A 15,036-nucleotide genomic window follows, 5' to 3' on the forward strand; every position below is an offset into this window, starting at 1 on the left:
AAAGTGCTCCGGGGCCAGATGGAGTTTCGAAGAGAAAGCGGGGCTTCCCCTGGGCGGCACGGGGAGGGCAGCGGGTGTTTCCTGCTCCCAAATCCACCCTGAGCTCACTCCAGCAGCAGCTTTCCCAAGAGATGCTCTTGCAGGAACAGCGACCCGAGCTGGGCGGCTCATTGCCATCCGTGCCAGCCTCAAAAACCCGAGTGGTTTTGTGTCGGCTCTGGGGGGATTCACCGGGAGAGCCCCGAGCCTGGGACTGGGCGGTTCTGGGGGACGCAGAGGACCCGCAACAGGCTGGCACTGGCCCCGCACCGGGCTGCCCCCACCGCCGGCGGCGGCGGCTCAGCCCCCGGCAGGTGCGCGGGACGGACACGGACGGACCGACGGCGATGGGACGGACGGACGGACACCGACCCCCCGCCCCGCGGAGCCGCCCCGCGCCCCGCACTCACATCCGGGGCCGGGTTTGCTAATGACAGACGTAATTAACCCGGAAAGAAGCGACGGCGGAGCCAGGGGCACACCCCCTCCGCCGCCCGCCCGCCCGGCCGTCCGTCTGTCCGTCCGTCTGTCCGTCCGTCCTCCCGCAGCGCTGCCCGGCGTGCGCAGCGCCCGCAGCCCCGGCTCGCCCCGGCCCCCTGCCATGAGCCCAGGGACACCGCGGGGTAAGTGCGGGGACACGGGGACACGCGGGGCCGCCGCAGGCAGCGCTGGCTCTCCAGAGACCCCCGGGCCGGGCCGGGAGCCGTCGCTGTCCCGTCCCCATCCTCCCTTCCCCGCGTCCCCGGGATTGCCGGGCTGCGGCCGTGCCCCACGGCTCCGGGGGCCGGCGGGGAGGCGGCCCCAGCGCTGTCCCCGTGTCCCTGGCGGAGACTCCGGTTCCTGCAGCTGCAGCAGCCGTGCCGGGGCTGGAGCCGAGAGCTCCCGGTGCGAGCGGCTCCTGCCCGACGGCTCCTGCAGAGAAGTGTCGGGAGCGGGGGCAGCGAGGGGGGCTCTGCCCGGAGCCGAGGGGTCCCCGCGGGAGCTCCGGAAATGCTGCAGGCACCATCCTCGCCGAAAGCCTGTGGGGCGTGTGCGGGGATCAGGGCTTGCAGCTATTCTTTGCGTTCTCCGACTCTGTGGCAGATGAAGAGCTGTGTCCAGCCTCCTCCCGACAGGCTGATCGTTTCATTTAGGCGAATATCTGGAATTAGTGGGAGCGAGTAGCTGGGCGCTGCCCGGCCCGTCTGTCTGGTGGCTCGGGACAGATGTGTCAGGGCGAGCTCCGGGAGCTGCTCTGCCCTCGCAGGTGAGAGGAAGTGGAGCTGCGGCTGCAGCGGGCACCGCAGGTCCCAGCCCTCCTGGGATGGTGGGGTCACCGTGAGCCCCGGGCGACACCAGGACAGCTCGGGCGGGCAGGTGACAGAGGAGGAGGAGGAGGATGCGGCGGCTGCCCGCAGGTGCGCTGGGTGCTGTGCAGGGAGGTGCCGGCGATGCCTCCCGGCAGCACAGCCGTGATGCTCCAAACGTCGGGTCTCCCCTCGCCTCGGGTTTTTGTGCTGCAGAGCCTTCCTGGGCTGCTCCTGTGGCTGTGTCCTGCCGGGACAGAGCTGCACAGGCAGGGGCGTCCTGAGGTGCTTCCTGGAAAGTCTGGCTGTGTGGCTGCACACGAGGCCTCTGAGCCACCCGTGGCTGCAGAGGGGACTTGGACCGTGCCCTGCACCTCCTGCCTCTCCCTGGGGAGCACTTCCCTTTCGCTCAGGCAGGCAAGGGGGTGGTTTTGCTATAAATCTTCTTCTGTAGCCCAATTGCTTGCCATGCCATTCACCGAGTCAGGAAAGGGGTATCTTTTTTGGTGGGATATTGTGGCTGAAAAATCTGGCAAGTGAATTGCTTCAGAGGTAGTAAAGAGTCCTGTAAGTCTCTGATATGCTTCACTAGAAAACTGAGCATTTTCTGGCCCTTCTGTATTTCCTGAGCAGGGTTCCTTGCATGTTAGCATGGCTGGAGATGCTAATTTTATAATTTTCTTATGGAAAACTGCAGTTCTTGGTGGGTCCAAAGAGAGACCATTTGTGTCCTGGGGGCAGTGGGATGTGAGGGGACAGGAACCTGGCTGACTTGGTGCAGAGTGTGGGGCAGTCCCAATCTCCTCTGCCCAGAGGTTTGTGCAGCCTGAGGTCAGTGTGCACAGAAGGGCTGAGCTGGTTTGTGGTCTCCAGATGAGCCCGTGGTAAGGAAGGATGGTGGTGGTGGGACACGGAGACTCCCAAGAGGTGTCCATGGGGCTGGGGGCTCGTCCCTGTGCTGCCTCTGGCACATTCTGCTTCTTCCTCAGCCATCTCCTAAGCAGAAATCTCTGGACCTTTGCTGAAAGCAGAAGGAAGGTTTTAAGGGGTTTGGTCTGAACATGTTGGTATGGTTGAAAGTACCTAGGGATTGGCTTTCCGTGTGCTTCCCCACCACAAAAATAACCCCACAAAAAAGCAGTGAGACATGAAGTGCCCTCAGAAACCCTTGTGCCAGGGCAGTGTCATGGTCTAAAACAACCTCTCCCCCTGCAGCAGCATGGTCCCCATGAGCCAAGCCCTGATACCCATCTCTGAAATGTTGGTGATAAACTGAGATCCTGACAGCAGGTTGACTTGTTTTCTGCCTCCTCTACCTTTGCAGCTGCACCCCAGCTCTTGCACAACCCTCGCCTCCCCGGGCCCCACTCCACTGCCGCTCAAAAATAGTATTTCCTCCTTTTCTGCATGAGTTCTTTTATTTGTGTAGCTCTGCTTCTGGCACCTGCGTGATCACCACTCTCCTGCCAGACAAACCACACTGGGTTCACTCACATCCTTTGGGTAACGGCTGTTCTCATCCCTGCCCTGCCCCTGTGCCATGGGGAGAGGCTCTGCCGGGCAGTGGGACGTGTCCTGCCCACCCCAGGGCTGTGTCTGCTCCCCACAGGGCTGGCAGTGGTGTCAGTGCTCCCAGGAGACCTCCTGGCCGGGGGCAGTGCTGGGGAGGGTCCATGCCTGTGGCAGACCTGGGGACACAGCGTGGCCCTGCTGTGATGGGTCATTGTTTTCCCTGCTGACTCGACATCCTGGCTGCACAGATTTTCTGCTGGAGCTGCAGATTGTTCCCCGTTTCCTGGGAGTGTGCTCAGGCTCTCTCTAGCACGCTGCTTTGGGATTATTTCTCGTCACAGTTCTCAGGGATCCGGTGTCTCATGTCAGATCCTTTGTGGCTACTTTGTGCTGTCTCGTGGGGTTTGGTGGCTCTTGGGGCTGGCAGTGATGGGTTGGTGAGTTGTCCCTTCCATCTCCCTCTGGAGAGCTCGGCTCTGGCTCAGTGTGCTGGAACTGGAGCACCTGGCTGGGGTGGGCTGGGTGTCTGTGGATGCAGGAGCAGCTCCCTGGGGAGGGACCAGCCCACCCAGCTGTGCCCCCACCCCGCAGGGTGATGCCAGCAGGAGCCCGGCATGCCGTACCTGGACCGGCAGAACCGTATCTGCGGCTTCCTGGACATCGAGGAAAATGAGACCTGTGGCAAGTTCCTGCGGAGGTATTTCATCCTGGACACCCAGGCCAACCACCTGCTGTGGTACATGGACAATCCTCAGGTAGGCACCTGTGCTGTCAGGGAGTCTGTAGGCACATCCCAGCCCCCCTGGAGCAGGACTCCTGCGGGTCTCCCCAGGTCTGCTGGGTCAGAGCATCCCGTGGCTGAGCGTGGCCATGGCCGGGCTCCAGCCCTCCTGTGACCTCCGTGGTCTCCAGGACCGTCCCAAGGAGCACAGCAGGGCTGGTCCCACTGCTGAGGGGTCTGAGCTGAGCCAGGTGCAGGAGAGGGAGGTGGCTGAGCCTGGCAGCTGCTGCCTGACCCCGAGGGCACAAAGCACAGGCTGGATTGCCCCCGCCACCTTCTCCCTGTCATTTACCTCCCACTGCTCGTTCTGTGTGTTGCAGAACCTGGCCATTGGAGCAGGTGCTGTGGGATCTCTGCAGCTGACCTACATCTCCAAGGTAATGCTGGGGTGGGGCAGAGGGAAGGTGAGTGCTCCCGGTTTTCCCCTTGTCCTCGTGGCATTCCCGGGAGAGCCGATAGCTTGTCCTGGGAGCACCCGAGGCCAGGTCCTGGTCCTGCCTGAGCTCCCCCTGGGATGAAGCCTGAGTGGGGCTGTGGGGAGCAGGGAGGGACCCCTCAGCACAAGGATCCCAGTGCTGGGACCACGTTCATCTTCACCCGTGGAGCAGCCCAGGACGGGGTGCAAGGCTGGGTGCAGGAGGAAGAGGAGCTGTGAGGAAGGACACGGCGTGGCCAGGAATGAGTGGAACAGGAGCGTGGTGTCGGTGGGAGCTGGGCACAGGGCTGGCACTCGGCTGCTCTGTGAGCTGTCCCTGTGCTCAGAGGGCAGTGCCCTGAAGGATGAGACCTTCTGCAAACTCACTTGTGTGTCCTGAGGGTGTTATCCATTCTCCTTGGGAAGGCAGGAGTAGTGAACAAGCAGCAATTGTTGCAGGGCCAGTGACTGAGGCAGTGGAGCTGGCACCCTGCTCCTCCTGCAAGTGGCCCCTCAGCTGCCCTGGGGACTGGGGGGCTTGTGGCTGCCACAGCAGGCACAGCTCAGCTTTATCCTGGAGCTGGATTTAGCATTGGACAGATCTCTCTGTTCCTGCTGAATCATGATTTATAAATTAAGTGCAGATGAAGCAATGCTGAGAGGCTGAGCCTTCCCCATTTTGGAAAGAGCCTCACAAATTATATAGGTTTTAGTTTAAATGAAAATTGCTGCAGGACAGCATTTGGTCACAAACTGCGGGGTTGGGTTCTGTCAGTGGCTGGAACTACCAACAGTAAATATACCAGAAAAATGGAGGTTTGCTTGAGAAAACATATTTAAAGCATTATGGACTGGCTTTGAAGGAGGAGGACTGTCAGAATAAAAACTCCATGAATGCTGTTTGTGGAGCCTCAAGGAATATTATTCTTATATAAATGATTCCTACTCCTCAGGGAAAAACCACCACTATTTTCCCTCAATTCTCTTAATTGCTGATGAGAGTGACTGTGTTAATCCAGAAGAATGGATGTTTTCAGGTCCTCTGAAAGCTTTCTGTCCTGTGCTGTGCAGCTCAGCCAGTGCCTGAGGGGATGCAGGGGATGGAAGTCCTGGCTCCTTGCTGACCTTGCCCTGGCACCCTCTGCTACATGTGGCCAGTGTTGTTGTGACAGGGGCCAGTTCCCTTCAGGTGCCACAGCTGGGCTTGGCTCAAGCTGTGCTCATGTCTGGGGTCCTGTCTGGGGAGGCAGAGCCCAGGCAGGGAGCAGGGTGGGTGAGTGGGTGGAAACTTCCAGCTCTTGTGCCCACCACTGCCATGTGCTGTTGGCTCTAATTCTTCCCCTGATTTGCTCTGTCACAGGTTAGCATTGCCACCCCCAAGCAGAAGCCTAAAACTCCGTTCTGCTTTGGTGAGTGAGTGGGGTCCTGGTGGGCTCTGTGGGGGGACCCCCTGCCATGGGAAGCTGCAGTGTGGGTGCTGCCCCACGAATCCTTCTGCCGACTCTCCCTGTCCTTCCCTTCCCTGGCAGTTATCAACGCTCTGTCCCAGCGCTACTTCTTGCAAGCCAGTGACCAAAAGGACCTGCAGGACTGGGTGGAGGCACTGAACAGGGCCAGTAAGATCACGGTGGGTCACCTAATGCTCTTCTCACTTGTTCCTTCCACCATCCCCAGGGATCCTTATGCTCGGGGTTCACTTGTGCATCTTCCTTGCCCCTCCCAGCCCAGCTGTGGGGGACAGCAGCTGTGCCCCTGCAAGGTCCTGCTGGAGCCACCCACATCCCCTCCTGCTCCAGGCCCTCCTCCTCCTGTTGCTCCTGGCCCAGCCAGCTCCTCATTGTGGCTGTCAAAGGGTGGCTTTATTGTGCTTCAATAACTTATTTATTCAGTTTTTATTCTTCCTGGAACGCCGGCTCTTGTGCTGAGGCCAGCGAATGCCCTGCACTGTGGGCACGGCAGGGCAGGCTGTGCCAGCATCCAGAGGGGCTCATCTGCCATCTCCTGTCTGTGTGTGTGCTCACAGAGCCGTGAGCTGATGCTCACTGACCCAGCACCTCTGCAGCTGCCCCAGGGATGAGCTGTGCTCGCTCCCTGTCCCAGCCGGGGGGGGACACTCAGCTGCCAGTGCCTGCACCGGGGGCTTGGGAGCTCCAGGGAGCTCCTGCCTGGGTGGGGGGTCCCTGAAAGGGCTGGGGGCTTCTGCTGAGCTGCACTGAGCAGTGGGGCCAATGCACAACGCGAGCAGAGTTTTACTGGGGCATGCACTGATGCGTGTTGTTTATGGTGTGTAAACTGAATGTAAGGAAAAATCATGTAAGCAGTTTGATTGGAGCCTATCCATGAGTTTTTTCTTTAAAATCCCTGGGGTGCCATGTTGTAGTCTCTGTGGGAAACTCATCTTCAAGAGCAAACCTAGCTTGTATTTTCTTTCTTCCTCTGCAAATACAGTAATTGTGACAACCTTTGCACTTGCAGCTGCCAGACTCTGCTCTGGCTCGTGCCTTCTCCTTCTGGGTCCAGCTGATTTTGGCCACAGACTTCACCTGCAGAGCTGTGGCCAGAGCTGTGGCCAGAGCCTGCCTGGCTCTGTGTCTGGGTGAACTCTCAGCAGTTTCCTGCCTCTGGGGCAGGGGGATCCTGGCAGAGGGGAGAGCTGGGGTGGCAGCAGAATGAGATTCATCTTCTGCAAGGAGCCCTGGTGATTTCCATGCCCTGATTTTGGCCAGCCCTTCCCGGCTCTGGCTGTGTCCCAGCTGGACCGGCTCATCCAGCCCTTCAGGGAGGAGCTGTCACGGGCTGCCTGGGAAAGCCAGGGCTATGGGATGGGGGTGATGCTGCCACTCTGCCCTGGCTTTAGGGGAACTGAAGTGCAGGGCTGGGAAGGGAAACTTGGGAACTCCCCTTTCTGTCCAGAGCCGGGTGCCAGAGGGAAGGGGAGGATGCCAGTGCTGGATTTGTGCTGCTGCAGCCCAGCCTCTGCCCAGGGGTGTGGGGCCACTCACGGGGGCACGGCCAGCGCTGGGGTCACGGCAGTGGCCGCCTGCTCCACCTCGTTAGCCAGACCTGCTCCTCATTAAGCCTGGCTGTAAGTGGAGCAGGGACAATTAAAGGAGCAAGTGTCCCACAAACTCACTGAGCTGCAGAGGCAAATCACAGGCGCCTGTGCAGGGATGTTTAATCACTGAGCTCCTCTCACCTCTCTCTGGGTGTCTCCTGTCACCCAGGGGGTTCCACACCCTCCCTATCTGGGGTGCTTGGCCAGGGGTTGTTTTTTAAAGGGATGTTGCTGCATCAGACAGAATGGGGTGCCCAGTGCAGGTGTGGGGATGCCCAGCACGGTCACCCTGTGCCCCTCATCCCTTCCCTTCTCCCACAGGTGCCAAAGGGTGGCAGCGTCCCACCGGCCACGGAAATCACGAAGCCTCCGGTGGTGGCCCAGGCCCAGGAGAGGAAGCCCCAGGTGGCCTACAAGACCGAGATTGTTGGGGGGGTGGTGGTCCACACACCCATCTCCATCAACCAGGTGAGCTGGGCTGCACTTTCATTTCTGTGTGCCTGCAAAGCCTTCCCCCTGCAGGCATCAACGGCTGCTTGAGCACCCTGAACAACCCTGCTCTGTCTCACTCTGAAGTGTGAGGGGACCAGGGGGTGTGAGGAGGAGGAGGAGGAGGTCATGAACCTGCTTGGCTTCCTGGCCATGGCCATCCACCCACGTGTCCTGGGTGCAAATCCCCTCTTCAGGTACCCAGGGCAGAGGAGCAGCTGTCAGGGACTGCCACCCCCACCACAGCAGGCACAGGACTGTCCCAGGGCTGGTGGCTGGCACTTGCCATGGCCCTGTGCCCCCTTCCCTGGCACGCAGCTGGGTGTGCACGTGGCCATCAGCGTCTCCCACGTTCAGGCACTTGTCCAGCTCCGGGTCTCACTTCAGCTCTTATCAGTGGCAGCACTAAAAATAGAGTAGAGAATTAGAGCATTGCAGCAGTTCCTGCTGGCAGATGCTTTTAACACTTCCCTGGCCACAGGGTCTGGCAGGATGCAGAGGTGTACGGGGGGTTGTGTGGTGCAGAGGGGGTTTTTTGGAGGTGGTGCATCAGCTGCCAGAATATTTCCGTGCTGTTGCTGCCTCCCCTGTGTGAAATGGCCATTCCCCTGCTGCAGCTTCCTGGGCGTGTCCGTGGTTTCCTGGCTGTGCCCCAGCCAGTGCTGCTCCAGGACTGCACTGGGGAGTCCCACGCTCTGGCTGCACCCCAGAGCGGCCAGGAGCATCACCCTGGGCATGGGGCAGTGTCCTCACCTCTGGCTCTGGACACCACATCTGTAGTGCCCGGCAGAGCTGGCACAGCTCTGGCTGTGGGTGGCCTCCCCATCGGATGCAGGGGATTACCTTCAGCCCTCAAACTGCTTTTCTGCAGCCCTTCTAATTTCTTGTTTTTAACACATGGCTGCAGGGCAGCAGCCCAGAAAGCTGCACACAATGAGAGAGCATCAGCTCCGGGCTCTGGCTCGTTCCCTGCCCGTGTTCAGCCCTGAGCCCTCAGCTCACACCCTTCACTCGGGGTTTTGTGTTAGGTGGCTTTTCCCTGCAGCAGGGATGGGGTGTCCTGGCTGGGGCAGGGATGCCCTGGGTGTCCTGGCTGGGGCAGGGGTGGGATGTCCTGGCTGGGGCAGGGATGCCCTGGGTGTCCTGGCTGGGGCAGGGGTGGGATGTCCTGGCTGGGGCAGGGGTGGGATGCCCTGGCTGGGGCAGGGATGCCCTGGGTGCTCACGCTGGCTCTGTTCTCTCGGGTGCAGGACGCTGGGGAGGGCAGTGAGGTGGCTGCACACCCTCTGCTGCGGCGCTCGCAGAGCTACATCCCCCCCTCGGCCACCAAGCCCCCCACAGGGCCCCCCGTGCTCAAGAGTGGCTTCTGTGTCAAGCAGGGGAACGTGGTGAGTGCAGGGGAACGTGGGGAGTGAGGGCAGGGGCCGGGGCTGCTGCTGCCCTGCGGGCTGGGGGTGCTCCAGGGGAGCTCTGGATGCAGGACCTGGACAGAAGAGTGTCAGGGCTGAGCACTGAGCAATTTCCTTCTGTTTTCCAGAGGAAGAGCTGGAAGCGGCGGTTCTTCGTCCTGGATGAGTTTTCCATCAGTTACTACAAGTGTGAGCAGGTGAGCAGCTCCCCCAGGACCCCGAGCAGGGCTCTGCCCCGCTGCTGTGCTGGCACAGGGGGCTCTGGGGGAGGCACATCCCAGCCCCGGGGCCAGCCAAGCCCACCACTGCCTCCTCTCCCCTCTGCAGGACAAGGAGCCTCTGCGTTCCATTCTCCTGAAAGATGTTTGCAAGACCCACGAGTGCCTGGTCAAGTCTGGGTAATGCTCCCACTCGTGTTTCCCTGCCCTGGCTGGTTCAGGCCAGGGCTGTCACAGCAGCTTGGGCTGCTCCAGCTGCTCGTGGGAAGTGGATCTCGAGGTGTTTGCCTCAAACTAGCCCATGCTGCTGCAGTGTCTCAGGAACAAGTTATTGCAGCAAGCACTGATAAAATCAAAGTAACCTAAAGACTTGCAATGAAAAATAACCTAAGAAAACAAAGCTCTTCATCCAAAGTAAAAATATAATGTATTCATGTGTCTCTGAACAGTTTATTCCTAATAAGTAATAGCAAGCTGATATTTAAAAGGAGCTGGGAATGCAGTGGATTATGCTGGGGGAGGGCAGGGGTTTTCTGGCTGATGGTAGAGCTGGAGGGGTTCTGGCTGAAGCTCTCTGGGGATCTGGACTCTTCTCAGAATCCCAGTGAGATCCAAGGCTTGCCTTCAATGTGTTTCCTCCCCAGCACACTCCAGAGATGAGGATAAATACAGGGTTTTTGTTTTTTTTCTGTCCACGATGGCTGCTGGGGTGTGACTTTCTCTTCCTCGCTGTTTCTAGTGACCTCCTGATGCGAGACAACCTCTTTGAAATCATAACAAGCTCCAGGACCTTCTACATCCAGGTGAGCAGCTGAGGCCAGGATCATTTTTGGGGCAGAAGGTTCAGCTCTTGAGAAGTGGCTGTTCCCCCCAGCCCTTCAGCAGTGAACACGAGCAGATGGGGCTGTAACACCTGAGAGTGAGGGAGAACTGTGGGGGGATTCACTTCTCCCCTGGCATTATTTATGATAGGGGCTGTTTGTGAGAGCAGGAGGCAGAGCTGAACCTTGGGAATGCCAGGAGAGCTGAGCCTCACCGGGGCTGCTGTGTTTGCAGGCAGACAGCCCCGAGGACATGCACAGCTGGATCCGGGCCATCACAGGGGCAGTCCAGGCCCTGAAAACGCGCCCCAGGGTAGGTCACGGGCTTTTCTTTTGTATTTATTGTCAAACAGAGATGATGCCAGCGTACAAGATATTTATTTAGCGGGTTATGTCGCCGTCTCTGTCCCTGCAGGAGATGTCCTTTGTGCGATCCAGCTGCGTGGCCCGGCCCGGGGGCTCCTCGGTGCCGTCGCAGCCGCGGCCGGCGTTGGAGGAGCGGCGAGCGTCGGGCAGGTCGCCCTGCGCGTCCTCCTGGCAGCCCTGGACGCCGGTGCCGCGGGCAGAGGGGCAGCTGGGGGAGCTGCCAGCCCCGCTCGGGGACCCGCTGGCCGCGGCCCGGGAGCGCCAGGGCAGAGCCGTGCCCGGCACACGCCTGCGGCACCGCTCGGAGCCGCAGCAGCTGCAGGAGAAGCCGTTCTCCTTCGACCTGGACGATGAAAGCATCCGCACCTCGGACGTGTGAGCGGCCCCGCTCGCCTGCCGGGGGTCCCTGTGGCTGGTCTGGGGTGCTCCAGGGGTCCCTTCCCTCCAGCACAGCCCTTCCCTGCGCTGCAGGATCCGCCTGGACCCTCGTGCTGGTGCCCTGCTCTGCAGGGAGCAGGGGTCCCTGGCTGCTCCTGCCCAGCCTTGGCCCCAGTGGCTCCGCGGCTTGGAAAGAGCTCACTGTGCAGGGCAGGAGATGCTGGGGACCTGCATGAGGGGACATCTTCTGCAATTGCATCCTTTCCCCACAGTCCAGGTCTGGAGGAAGTGGGCAGGAGGTCTTGGAGGCATGGGGGGGAGTGTGGCCTTTCTTGTGTTTGTAAAATGTTTCTCTCCCCTTTGATGCTGCTCAGATTCCCCAGGGCAGAGCTGGGAGACACCAGCCTGCAGCTGCCCACACAGGGGACTCACTGCAGCTTCCCCTTACAGTGACTTATTCCCTCCTGCCCACACAAGGGTTTATCAGCGATCTGCTGGCTTTTAATTATGTCTTTTTATATCTGTGGCTCCTATTGAACCCCAGCCTGGGCAGGTGCTCAACCCCTCCCAAGGCTTTTGGTACTTCCTGAGCATGAGCCAGGGCAGGCAGCCAGAGCAGCAGTGGCTCCCAGGTGGGAGCATCCTCAGGTGTGCTGTCGGTTTTGCACTGCACACACCTGGGCACAGGTAGCCGTGCCAAGTGGTGAAGGGCTTTCAGTAAAAAGCAATGAATTCCGAGCACCTGATGGAACTGGGCAGACTTGTCCGGCCAACTCTGCCACGGCCTGCCCGAGATGGAAACCAGCAGGAGTTTCTAGAGCAATGTGAATCGTCATTTCCATAACCAAATGAGCTCCTGTAGGTGTGATAAATAGCGTGTAGAAAACCCAGGTGTTCCCTCGGCACAGAGATTGTCTGATACCTTCACCCCACACGTGTGTGCCATCCCCACGTGCTGAGCCAGACCTCGGCCTCCCTTCCCTGGCCATGGCACATCCTCTGCTCTGCTCAGCCCAGTGTGTTCCCCAGGAGCAGAACATCTGGTTTGTCCCAGCCCTTTTGGGGCCTCCAGCTGTTTGACAGCTGTGCCTCAGCCTGAGCCTTGATTAGCCTGATCGACCTTAATGTGATTCCAGTTGTACCTTCCTGCCTCAGTCCCCTGTGGGACCCCTGGGGTGCTGCAGGGTGGCACAGCAGAGGTACCTTTGTGCAGCTGGGGGAGGCAGCAATGGGGGAACAGGGTCTCAAAGGGGATTGTGTGGAGGTGCTGGAGAACACAGAGACCATGAAAATGAGTGGGAATCGTTGCAAACGGTACAGGACGAGTGTTAATATTATTTAATTGTAGTTATCTAGATCCTGCTGTTGTTCCTTTTTCTGCTCCTTTTTGCTTTATTTGCACTAGAGTTTGAAACTTTCATTTTTTTAGGCTGACTTGCTGTTTGGCTCCTAACACTGTTTCGGAATGTTTTAGTAGTTTGGTAAGCCCATCCATCAGGGTCAGTAACAACGTTCTGATCTCAGTTTTGGAGAGCAGGGAATGCAGAGGGATGATGGTTCTTTTGTGCAAGGCTTTGGAACCACAGACTCCTGAGTATTCCTGATGCTGGATAATTGCACAGTTTCCTCAGGCCTGGGAAGGTAAAGCAGAGGCTTGTTGCACAATTAAGGTTAATTATCCGGGAGCAGAAACTACCAGTGGCTCCAGCACTATTGCAACATTGCTCCTGCTCGTTCCCACCCTCCTGCATCCCCAGGACAGCACGAAGGCTGGAGGTGAGGTTCAGACCAGTGTGGAGCTCAGCTGGGCTCCAGAGCCGTCCATCACACAGGTGGGGTTGGGAGGGAGAGATTTCCTTCCTGCTGGGTGGGTGCAGCCAGACCTTGTTGGAGCTTTGGGGTTCTTTTAGAGCAAACTGGTTTCCCCTCAGCCCTGCATTCAGTCCTGGCTCAGGTGTGGGATGGACACATCCCCTCGAGCTGCTCCCTCCTGAAGTGTGTGCTGTGGGGCTGTGCTGGGGTGCTGTAGGTTTGGGGGTGCCTTGGGGGCAGAGTGGTGGGAGAGACGGGTTTGCTATTCCCACGGGGTTCCAGATGTTTCTGGAAGTGCTGGCTGGGGATTTCAAGTGCTCTTAGGGCTGGGGCCCTCGTGTGGGCAGTGCTCTGTGGCTCCCGGGCTGGGGGCTGCCTGCCTCCCTCCCCTCGCCTGTAAATGCTGCAATGCCCTTTCCCCCTGTGTTTTTAAATAAAGAAGGAAATCCCAATTGCTTTCCCGAGCTGTCCATTTGCACTGTGTATTTTGGGGGACAGAGTGCAGCAGGTGGGGAGATCCCGGTGGGTGCTCCCCCATGCTCAGGATGCTGCCCTGCACAAGGAGGGGCTCTGGGCTGGGGAACAGTGCAAGGTGAGGCCGGGACACCACAACTCCTTCTGGACCGAGGTCCTGCTGTCAGCTGGCAGTGGGGGGCTGGAGACACAGGAGTTGTTAGTGACAGCACATGGTATTTTTTTTTTTTTTTCTTTCTGGGTCACTGCAGAATTTTTTCCCCTCCATGGACTCCAGCCCTGTTGTTCTGCTGAGGAATGGCATTTTCAGAACAAAGCTGCCCCCCGCCCCCAAGTCGAAGCTGCCAAACTGGGAGTGTGTGTTTGCCGTTTTATCTCAAATGTGACTGGGCATTTGCATACACAGATTTTGTGTCTGGCTCTGGCTGGGACTTGTTGCAGCTTCCTTTTCCCATTTTATTCAGCTTGGCAAGTTTTTAACCTGCAGCTGGTGAGGCTTCCTCTTTCGGGTGTGAGGTTCTTGCACCCTTTGGGTGCTGCAGGTGCCCTGTGCTGGGGCTGGAGCCAGAGGCACAGACAGGAGCTGCCCCTCGGCCGCTCTGGCCCTTTCCCAGCTCCCTGCCTGCTCCCAGATGTCAGGTCATCCATGACGCCAAGGTAACCAGGGCTCAGGACTCTGGATTAAAGGGATGTTTGGGGGTGGCTCAGGACTAGACCTACTCTACTCTCAGGGCTCTACTACTCCCCAAAGTACGTGGAGTCAGCTTCTTCCAGATTTTATTAATGTTTGTTTGACCCTCTGTGTTTGCAAGCTCTGATTTCTTAAGCTGTCACTATTTGCAGTGGGAAGCCAGAGTATTTTAAACAAGCAAAATATATACTTAACACCTTTGTGTCCAAGGTTGGTACAGTCATTACCAAGAGTAACTGCTGTGCACCCTGAGTGACAGTTCTGTAAGTCCAGGTTGTGCCAGGCAGAGCCTGGGCAGGTGCTGGCAGCGAGCAGAGGCATCCAGGGGCTGCAGCTGGGGCCAGCCCTGCCCCTGCTCAGTACACGGTGCACCAGTTGCTGCCATCACTGGGCATCAGCCCACCGGTGATCAGCAGAATCAGATCCACAAACCACCAGATGCCGAGGCCCCCCAGCGTCAGCAGCTTCCCCACGGCCGTGCCGGTGTGGCCCAGGCAGAACCGATCCACGCCGAAGCAGCCCAGGAAGAAGGAGTAGAGCAGAGTGGTGATGAAGTAGTGTCCGGTGTACCTGCGAGAGAAGACGCGGCGGGGTCAGGGAGTGTGAGCGCTGCCCGCCGGAGCAGCCCCGCTCCCGGGGGCTCGGTGCGGTGGCTGCCGGGGGGACAGGGACTCTCCTACTTGACGCAGGGCCGGCTGCCCCGCAGGAAGCTCCGCGGCTCGGCGCACTCGATGCCGTCCAGCGCCCGGCACTGCACACGCGTGTGATCCACCTCGGCGTGGGCCTGGCCGCCGAACTGCGGCGGGGGCAGCGCTCAGCGCCCGGCGGGGCCGGGGGGCGCCGGCGCTGGAGCCGCCCCCCGCCCCGCCCTCACCTTCACGCAGCCGTGGCCCAGCTCCTGCTGTGCCGTGGCGTTCCCGCCGTGGTCCACCGGCTCCTCGCACTCCACGAACTCATCGGGGCTGCGGGGAAGGAGCGGGCGGTGAGGGCGGCGGGGCGGCCGCGCTCCCCCCCCGGCCCGGCCCGGCGCTCACAGGTAGGTGCATAGGACGAGCGGCGCCCGCGGATCGCTGTAAGCCCAGGCGGCGGCGGGCGGCCCCGGCGGCAGCTCCCGGGGCTCGGTGTCGTTGGCCGGGAGGCCGCGGCCGTGCAGCAGCAGCAGGTTCCCGAGCAGGAGCGCGGCCTGCCCGCACAGCAGCGCGTACCCCACGGGCGGCGCCATGGCGGCACCGCCGCCCCGCTCAGTCCCGGGCCGCGCCGCCCGCAGCCAATGGGCGCCCGCCGCCGCCT

General features: G+C 59.8%; 2 protein-coding genes across 3 annotated transcripts; one reads left to right on the forward strand and one right to left on the reverse strand.

Annotated features, from left to right (window-relative positions):
- The first annotated feature begins 508 nt into the window (after positions 1–508).
- PLEKHA2 (pleckstrin homology domain containing A2) lies at positions 509–13,045 on the forward strand. 2 transcript variants are annotated; one of them, XM_014890868.2, is made up of 12 exons: positions 509–662; positions 3,429–3,592; positions 3,939–3,995; positions 5,394–5,442; positions 5,563–5,660; positions 7,410–7,556; positions 8,828–8,965; positions 9,115–9,183; positions 9,314–9,384; positions 9,944–10,007; positions 10,261–10,338; positions 10,441–13,045. In XM_014890868.2, the coding sequence occupies exons 2-12, from the start codon at positions 3,452–3,454 to the stop codon at positions 10,768–10,770; spliced, it is 1,242 nt and encodes a 413-aa protein (XP_014746354.2). In that variant the 5' UTR covers positions 509–662; positions 3,429–3,451; the 3' UTR covers positions 10,771–13,045. The 2 variants fall into 2 exon arrangements, with proteins under 2 accessions (XP_014746354.2, XP_014746356.2); XM_014890870.2 differs by lacking the exon at positions 509–662 and adding an exon at positions 1,636–3,274.
- A 770-nt stretch (positions 13,046–13,815) lies between these two features.
- TM2D2 (TM2 domain containing 2) lies at positions 13,816–14,995 on the reverse strand. Its single transcript, XM_014890876.2, has 4 exons — positions 14,781–14,995; positions 14,621–14,708; positions 14,427–14,542; positions 13,816–14,316 (listed from the first exon to the last, which is right to left on the reverse strand). Exons 1-4 carry the CDS (start codon positions 14,966–14,968, stop codon positions 14,103–14,105), a joined length of 606 nt encoding a protein of 201 aa, XP_014746362.1. The 5' UTR covers positions 14,969–14,995; the 3' UTR covers positions 13,816–14,102.
- Positions 14,996–15,036: the final 41 nt, after the last annotated feature.

This window comes from Sturnus vulgaris, chromosome 28 (assembly GCF_052056855.1).
Source record: "Sturnus vulgaris isolate bStuVul1 chromosome 28, bStuVul1.hap1, whole genome shotgun sequence".
Classification (NCBI taxonomy): Eukaryota; Metazoa; Chordata; class Aves; order Passeriformes; family Sturnidae; genus Sturnus; species Sturnus vulgaris.